General features: G+C 54.2%; 1 protein-coding gene across 3 annotated transcripts in view; it reads right to left on the reverse strand.

Moving 5' to 3' along the window:
- Positions 1-8,865, reverse strand: part of slc12a2 (solute carrier family 12 (sodium/potassium/chloride transporter), member 2) — a 31,530-nt gene that overhangs the window by 9,238 nt on the left and 13,427 nt on the right. For all 3 annotated transcript variants that reach the window (XM_015404985.1, XM_015404984.1, XM_015404987.1), the window contains exons 2-16: positions 6,959-7,078; positions 5,990-6,065; positions 5,610-5,705; positions 4,573-4,712; positions 4,392-4,502; positions 4,209-4,317; positions 3,955-4,079; positions 3,716-3,800; positions 3,476-3,639; positions 3,194-3,301; positions 2,999-3,122; positions 2,461-2,562; positions 975-1,130; positions 648-747; positions 192-303 (exon numbers count right to left, since the gene is read on the reverse strand). In XM_015404985.1, coding sequence (XP_015260471.1) covers positions 192-303; positions 648-747; positions 975-1,130; positions 2,461-2,562; positions 2,999-3,122; positions 3,194-3,301; positions 3,476-3,639; positions 3,716-3,800; positions 3,955-4,079; positions 4,209-4,317; positions 4,392-4,502; positions 4,573-4,712; positions 5,610-5,705; positions 5,990-6,065; positions 6,959-7,078 — 1,728 coding nt within the window. The remainder of the gene's footprint in view (positions 1-191; positions 304-647; positions 748-974; positions 1,131-2,460; positions 2,563-2,998; positions 3,123-3,193; positions 3,302-3,475; positions 3,640-3,715; positions 3,801-3,954; positions 4,080-4,208; positions 4,318-4,391; positions 4,503-4,572; positions 4,713-5,609; positions 5,706-5,989; positions 6,066-6,958; positions 7,079-8,865) is intronic.

An 8,865-nucleotide genomic window follows, 5' to 3' on the forward strand; every position in this document is an offset into this window, starting at 1 on the left:
GGGGGGGGGGGGGGGGGGGGGGGGGACTCACACCTGGTCCATTATCCGCTCGGATTCAGGACCCGATGGGATCAGGAATGCTGGAAATCAGCGCCTGTAGCTGCAGCCAGAACCAGAAGCTCTGAGGCTAAAAGAGGGCGGCTGCTCCACCTGAACATGGCCGCCAGGCCCTACGCCTCGGCGGGGCTCACCATGCGGACGTGGCCACAGATCATCAGGCCCACATTCTTGGTGAAGGAGTGAACCAGGTCCAGCAGGGCAGGCCGGGAGTTGGGGTAACCGGTCATCACCAAGCACTGGGGCCTGCAGGGGAGAAAACTCTGGTTAGTTTAACGTCTTTAACGGCTGAAGATCAGCAGCTTTTTAATCCGGATTTCTGTAACTTCTTGTTAACACGGCAACAGCACATCAAAGAGAGGAGCAGCATCAGAGGGCTTTAATCCCCGCTGGGTTTGCTGCCATTGGTAACAGTCAAACCGCATGGCGAGCAGCCGGTCCAGAACAACAGCAGGCAGACATCAGGGAATCGCCTCACAGCCGCTTAATTATCTCCCCATGGCGGTCTGATGGAGCAGCTCGCTCAGGAAACCAACAGGAAGTCCCCGTCAACCTTTCCAGAGCGGAGGTTCATGCTGCAGACGTGGTACCTGAAGTTCTTGACGTGGTCCTCCACGGCGCTGAGGTGCAGCGTGTGGCTCAGCGCCTGCTGGTAGGTCAGGGCCTGCGTGGACGAGCCCCAGTTCACATCTGCACAGACGGACACATGCAGTCAGCAGACGTGTTTATGGGTCAGAGCAGCGTGCCAAAGGTCATGTGACCCCCGCGGCGCTGGAGGCTGAGGAACGGCCGCTCTGTGTGTGTAGCTGCACGTCACACTGTGTGTGTTCAGGCTAAAGAGCAGCGCCGCCATTCAGCTGCAGGCCCTCCGACCTTTCCACAGCCTCAGGAGGGAGGGTGGGGGGTGGGGTGCTCACCTGGCTTCTTGTGGCACACATAGATGTAGAGTCCCATGACGATGACGTTGGTGAGGAGCGCCGCCGCCCAGTTGATGACGAACATCACTACGCAGCACAGCACGGCGCCGGCCAGGGCCACCCACATGTTGTAGTACCTGAAGCTGGGCCGCCAGCCTGCAGCAACGACAGCCGTTAGTCACACACAGCCCGACCCGCCCGCGGCGTCATTTAGTACAGGAACACGGCGCTGTTAGCGGGGGGACCGGGTTAAACAGCGGAGGTTAGAAGCCCATTAGAGAGTTACAGGTGGGCTACATGCTAACCGCTAAGCTAACAGACTTTAGTGATGGTGGATAACTGCTGGTTACAGGATGGGTCTACGGCGGACTCTCCCTGAAGCTCCAGGTGGAGCTAAAGCCATGAGGAGGTGACAAACAAAAGGTTCTGTACCTGCAGGTCTGGAAAGGAGTCGGTGTGGAAGGAGGAGAAAGGAGAGAACTTAGTGGAGCAACAAACAACATGCTTCCCTAAAACACTTCAGCTAGGAAAACCTTTCCATGCGTCCCTCTGGGGTTTAATGACTTAATGAGAACTGCAGGACGGAAACGCGCTCTGCAGCTGAACATCAGCCATCGCTCAGTCACTGCTTTATTAAAACCCATTGAGTGACTGGAATCCGTCCCAGGTTAGCTCCGCCTCTAAATGACCCCGCCGGGTATCAGACGGGTTTGGAGCAGCAGATCTGCAGGAGGGACAGACGATCTGTTCCACCTGAGGAAACCTTGAGTTTAAGGTGATCCTGACCAGCTGATTGGACAGTTCTAGACTTCCTGCTTCACCTACCGGATGAAGAGGACTCATCTGATTGGACAGTTCTAGACTTCCTGCTTCACCTACAGGATGAAGAGGATTCATCTGATTGGACAGTTCTAGACTTCCTGCTTCACCTACAGGATGAAGAGGATTCATCTGATTGGACAGTTCTAGACTTCCTGCTTCATCTACAGGATGAAGAGGATTCATCTGATGCATCCACTGACTGCTGATCAAATAAACAATGACGGTCAGTTTAAATGTTGATCCATCTATTTCCATATTTCTATCCCGCCATCTTGGAGGCTACAACCCCAACAGGAGAGGAGCTTAATGATGCAGAATTCACCGCACACAATCCTTCCTCTGCTCTCCACCATGGGGAAAGGTCAAAGGTCATCTCAGGAATCAGAATAATTACGACCTGAGCGGCTTTCGGTATTTACCATTATTACAATGGTCCATGAAGGCAGCATTAATCCTCCGCGATCCGCGGAGGGTCAGAGCTAACAGCTGTTAGCTTAGTTAGCTCAGACTGACAGGAAGTGGAGCTCTGGGTCACACAGAGCAATGCTGGGGTCAAAGGTCACACAGCATTGCTTCAACTTTCTGAAAACCTCCTTTAGTTTAAAATCCTGACTTTGTAAAACAGGTTTAGCGTCGGCGGTCCCGCCTGGCTCCCTGGGCTTACCTGGAGAGTTGGCCAGCGATGCGTGGAACACAGAGTAATTGATCAAGGCATAGGAAGCCAGGAAGAAGTTGGAGATGATCGGTGCGATGGTGTTCAGCTCCGCTGGAAGCAAGAGAGAAAAACAGAAGTTTAGACAGAGTGGCAGCTAGGATGTGTTTATAACTAACTATAATAAACTTTAACTTCCAATGAAAAGCTCAGCCATGGAACAACATCTGGGTTTTAATCTGGATCTCCAGGATCTAAAGGAGGCCCAGCAGATCGGTGCGTTCAGGGACTCCATGGGATCCAGCACAGACGAACATCTGCTCACAAATATCCTGCAAGAAGCTTTTAACTCCTAATCAATCTGATCCCAGCTCAGTTTTATCATCTCCAAAGGGAACGCGTTTCAAATGATTTCTGTTCCCTTTCACTGCTCCCAGCACACCGCCATTTCTGTCCTCTAAACTGGCCCAGCTAACTGCTAACAGGCTAACCCAGATGTTCTGTCCAGCTGTGGTTACTGATGGACGTCAGGAACAGAGCGCGGCCGTACCGATGAGGATGAAGCCCAGAGCGATGCCGAAGGTCAGGAAGTACCCCCGCAGCGGCTCGTTGTTCTTCCCGTACCCTTTGGCAAACACGCCGATGTAAGGGTAGATGTTGTCTTTACACAAAGCCTGCAACAACACAACAGCGTTAGGCTTCTGGGCCGCAGACGCGCGGCGGGTTTATCAGGACGCGGCGTCACCTGGAAAACTTTGGGCGCGCTCACTAAGGAGGCCAGCGCAGAGGACAGCGTGGCAGAGAAGATCCCAGCGGAGATGATGGGGGAGAACCCTGAAACCACGCTCATCACCTGCACGGAGAAAACACACCTTCAGTCAACCCTGAGCCATGACCCCCCAAGGATGCTAATATGTACTAGCATCCTTCGCTAATACATATGAAGCTTTTTCCAGCTGCTCTCATTGTAAGGCAGTGAACCTCTGGTCACCAGCAGCTAGAGGTCAGAGGTCAGAGGGGGTTGTACCTGCATGTCATTGTGGAGTCCGTAGCTGCAGGGTTCTTCAGGCGATATCTTACAGCTGGAGAAGTTGTAGCCAAACTTGCAGGCAACGCCCGTGCAGTTTTTCAGGAAGTCTCCAGTGAGGGTGTCATTCACATTTCCAGTGGCGTCCCTCACGATGCAGGAGCCTGGAGGCAGAAGGAGCGAGGTCATCCTCAGCGCCATGGGAGGCATGTCTGCACAGCCAAAGGTGAGTGGGCCTACCTGTGGAGATGGCCACCCCCATGTAGACTATTCCTGTGATCAGGATGGCCAGCAGAGTTCCTTTGGGGATCGCCATCTGAGGGTCCTGCAACAACCAGACAACGCTTTCAGCAGGACGAATTCATGACTTCTAACTACCGTCATGGAAGCAGATGCATCCAGAGCATTTCATGAACTACGGGGACAGGAGGAAGGAGCCAATCAGGATCTAATATGGGGGGTCCAGGGGTCCGACTTACTGCAAGGTCCCCGGAAATATTAGCCCCCGCCAGGATACCGGTTGCTGCAGGGAAGAAGATGGCGAAGACTGAGAAGAACGTCTCGTCTCGGAAGTCCGGCCCCATGTTCTCCCACATGAGGTCACCTGCAGCCAATGAAAGCAGAGGAGGTTAAAGGCGGCGCATCGAGCGTGGAGGCAGAGAGCCGGGCGGTTCCTGACGGCAGAGAGCCGGGCGGTTCCTGACGGCAGAGAGCCGGGCGGTTCCTGACGCACCGTCGTATCTAAAGAAGCCTTGAGGTTCCTTTGACTTCACAGGAATGAAGGACCCAATAAAGTAGTTGAAAATGGCGGTGATGAGGACAACCAGCAGGAAGATCTGGGCCTGAGGACAGAAGCAGAAGCCATTAGTCGCTAAGGTCAGGAGGTGACGATAAACCGACCCACAGGAAGTCCCACCTTGGCCTCCCACTCCATCCCTGCCACAGAGATGCCCAGGAGAAGGATTATGGTGATGGTGCCGATGATCCGGATGTCGTTGATTTCATCCGTCATCACCGCATCCACGCCCTGACACACAATCAGGACCGTTGGTACACACAGATGCACTGATGGCTGGGAGCAGAGGGGACAGACTTACTTGGAGAAGATCCACCACAGTCTCAGCAAAGCCGACCACGTACATGGCTACGGCCACGGCGTTGGCGAAGGCGAAGATCAGGCCAATGGAGCCTCCGAACTCTGGTCCCAGACTCCTGGAGATCAGGTAGTAGGCCCCCCCTGTAGGAATTCACTTCAGGTTATTTCCAGCAGACATTCACTGGCTCTAGCCATCCCTCACACCGAGCATGCATGCTGCGACAGTGGAGAGGAAACCTCCGTCTAACAGGAAGCAGCAGCAGCCTGGTTCTGGTTCTGCCAGTAGAGTAGCAGCCAGAGAAACGCTAGAGGAGGGATTGCTTTGTCATCTAGACAGACCAACCCCTTCCTCCATTTTAATGACATGCGTCTTCCTTTCCCACGCCGCCGCATCGGATGGGTTTGTGTCCAGGAAGACCCTCCTACCAGAGACCCATCAGGATCCCAGTCTCAGTGCATCTATAAATGCTCTTGCAGAGACACGGTGCTAAAAGTCTGGCCCGGTTCGGACCTCCAGAACCTCTGAGCTGAGGTCAACGTGTCGGACTCTGGTGGAACACCCAATGATCAGCTGATCTGTCCTGCCGTCCATTTCTGAACGACCTACTCCATGTCGGTTCAGCGCTTTAGGAACGGCACGGCCTACCAAGATGGTGCAGAACACCATCGGTTCTGGAGAACCTCTGTTACTCCAGAACCGAGCAGCATCCATAACCAACGCTGTCGCCATGGTAACGGGACAGAAAAGTCATCCGAGGAACTGGGAGTTACTGTATGCGGCGCTCTCCCAGGTCCTGAAGACCCTGCCGCCGTCCTGGGAGGAGCCTATCTGGGTCACCAGCAGACCTCCCATGGAGCTCATTCAGCCGTTTGGTCCATGTTAGATGGACCAGGGACTGAAAGGTTCGGGACAGCGGCTCTGGAGGAGCAGAGTCTGCTGGATGGACCTTTGGACCGGGCAGAGGACGGACCCTGGGAGCATCTGGGCCCTTCATTCAGCAGCACAGCAGCCATTCTGCAGAACAAAGTCAGAAATACCTCCTCGCACGAATCCGTTGGTGGCAATGGCAGAGGTGGAGAGGCCGGTGATGGTGGTGACCACGGTTGCCATGCCAATGATCACACAGGCTAGAGCTGCAAGACAAAACAGAAGGTTCCCCGTTAGCGGCTGTCCGCAGACCCCCCCTCAGCCCTCCGTCAGAGGACGGCTCTCATCAGGTCCGTCTCCATCAGCGGGATGTTTGCTGGCGTCCAGATGTGGACGCCTCTAACTGTTCGGACTCGGAGAGTCGTTCACATCTGGTCTGATGGAGACCAAGCTGATGAACCTCTGGTCTTTAAGCTGGGACCTTGCAGAGCGCGTCCTCTGTCCGTCCCTGAGGGGGACGCCCGCAGCGAGCTGAACAGGAACAACTCACCGATCCCTGCCTGGCCCACGATCCAGGTCATACGGATGAACAGCATCACTCCCCAGATGTTCAACATGCAGCGGACCTGCAGAGAGAAGCACAGACTGGAGCGCTTCTAGAGACACCTGCAGCCCCGTCGGTTCTGACAGGGGACAGAAAGCCGTCAGCAGAACCACTGCAGCTCTGCTGACGCCTGGATCAGACAGAACTCCTGTTCTGGGTCAGTCACCATTCCTGCCACCAGTCAGAACCTCCCATCCCCAGTGTCCTGCCTGGAAACTGGAGGCTCTGGGTCAGTGTGACCTACAGAACGATCTGAGCGCCGGCTTCATTTACACCGATCAGGGATATCTCTGGGACACGGCGGCCGGGTCGCTGCGCGCCGCACCGGCCAGCGCTGAGGGAACGGTCTTTTCTTTGCTTCGTCTGATGAAGTTCAGACAGTCTCCATCTTTTGGAGGAGCAGATCTACGGATCGGTTTGGTTTCCCATTCCTCTGAAGGACCAGCCACTCAGCGCTGCCGACGCGTCGCTGCTCCAGAACCTCATTCGTCTGGTTGGAATAGATGTTGGGGAACTAGAATGGGCTTTGCTGCGATGGTGGAAAAGCTCTATGTGTTTCTTTGGAAAAACATCAGTCTGTTAAACCCAAAGGTTGAGAATTAGAAGTCCTTCTCATCCTCTGAGCTCCTGAAGGTGTTGAACAGAAAGATGACTGACCCCAATCAGGAGACTGAGCATAGAAATATGCAAAGATCCAGAGTTTAGACTGATCCCAGGTCAGAACAGGAGCCTGGAGGAAACATGTGAGTGAGACCATGAAGGACTGCAGAGAGGTTTGGGTTAACTTAGGAACCAGAACAGCTTCAGAGGAAATTCATCCATGTAAAGCACCTTATAGACCCGATCAGAACCGCACTGATAATGCCTCAGGAACCATAAAAACCCAAAAGGTTCTGCAAACAGCAGGTGGCTTACCAGAACCCCCTTGATCCAGCCGAACTTGACCACTCCTTTGGGCTCGGCCGCCTCCTTGGCTGCGGCCTCTTCAGCCGGCGTCAGCTCGTCGCCGTTAGGGAAGCCATCCTCAAACGGCTCCTGAGAACAACAGACCAAAGCAAGCAGGTCACTGAAGGTTACCGTCTGTCAGAGCATCCAACGTCCTACTGGCTGGAGGTGGACAGGGTTCCTCTCCTCCTCTCAGCATTTAGGACCTTCTAGTGAAGGAGAAGCTTCTGCCATCGCTGGACCATTCCCTGCATCCGCAACATCATCCCAGTTCAACCAACTACAGGCCCTCAGGTTTGGTCCCATCACATCTAACAGAGTCAGACATCGACCGGACGATAGACGAGGAGAGGACGGACGAGACGATAGACGAGGAGAGGACGGACGAGATGATAGACGAGGAGAGGACGGACGAGATGATAGACGAGGAGAGGACGGACGAGATGATAGACGAGGAGAGGACGGACGAGATGATAGATGAGGAGAGGACGGACGAGATAATAGACGAGGAGAGGACAGATGAGATGATAGACGAGGAGAGGACGGACGAGATGATAGATGAGGAGAGGACGGACGAGATGATAGACGAGGAGAAGACAGATGAGGAGACGTGGATGAGGGGATTTGGATAAAGAAATGATAGATGACAGACGAGGAGACGGAGAACAAGGAGACAGAACATGAGGAGATGGCGAAGGGACCAATGACAACGGGAGAGAGGACGAGGGGATGGAGGACAATCGACAATGATCTTGATGAGCAGGTGAGCGGTGATGGATCAGGGCTGCAGGCCAATCACTCCAGAACCTTTGCATCAGCAGCCAGTTCATCAGTCAGAAACCAACCACATCAGCCTGGCCCAGTCTGGGACCAGCAGCATCCAGGTCCAGTCCTCAGGCAGCACCAGACTGGGACCCGGATCACTGGACTGATCTCCATTTGGTGTCTTTGAAAGAAGTTCTGATCCATTCAGAGTCTGGTTCCAGCATCAGACTTAGATCAGAACCTTCTCAGCAGCAGGACGCAGCCAACAGGTGAAGATCTGAGCCTCCTTCCTCCGCTAAGCTAAGCCGACTCCTCTGACCCGGTTCACCGAGGCCCGCTAGCGGTCCCATGTGTTGCTGCTTCAGAGGAACCCTCCTGGGATACGTGGCCCCGGCCTCAGTAGCTGGACCCCCCAGGATGAGGAGACCAATCAGAGCTTCTGTCTCTCCATCTGTCTCATAATTACACCCCTGATCATCATTAGGAGCAGAGAGGATCCGCTGAGACCGAGCAGCCATGGATCCAGACCAGGTACGCTCCAGTTCTAGCTAGAACTGCTCATCAGGCAGACCTGAACAGAACCACAGCCGTTTGCTTTAAAGCTTCAGGAGACGGCAGGGCGGTGACTGGTACCGGCCCATCGGGTCTGCTCAGTTTGGATTCCACTCAGGACACATGGCTGAAATGAAGGCTTTAATAAAGAGCGCCCCCAAGTGGTCAGCTGACAAGGAGGCCAGTTTATTTGAAAGAATCCAGCATGGCGAGGTGAGGGAAGTCTTGCTGCTGGACCAGAGCCATGAAAACATCAGCGCAGAGCCGTACCAAGGCTAAAGGCTAAGCTAACCAGGTGCTAACTGGAACCACGACACTCCAACTGGTTCCAGTTACCTAGGCCAGGATCTGGTTCTCTGCTCAGTTCTGGTCACAGACCTGCCAGTCTGCTCTGCCTTCTGGTTCTACAAGAGAACACAGATAGAGCCAAACCTGACAGCTGGACTTCACCAGCAGATGAAAACAAGCATAGAATGCTCTAGTTTGGTTGGTCTGTGCTGCTCTAGTTTGGTTGGTCTGTGCTGCTCTAGTTTGGTTGGTCTGTGTTGCTCTAGTTTGGT

This window comes from Cyprinodon variegatus, unplaced genomic scaffold, assembly GCF_000732505.1.
Source record: "Cyprinodon variegatus isolate N-32 unplaced genomic scaffold, C_variegatus-1.0 Scaffold1928, whole genome shotgun sequence".
NCBI lineage: Eukaryota > Metazoa > Chordata > Actinopteri > Cyprinodontiformes > Cyprinodontidae > Cyprinodon > Cyprinodon variegatus.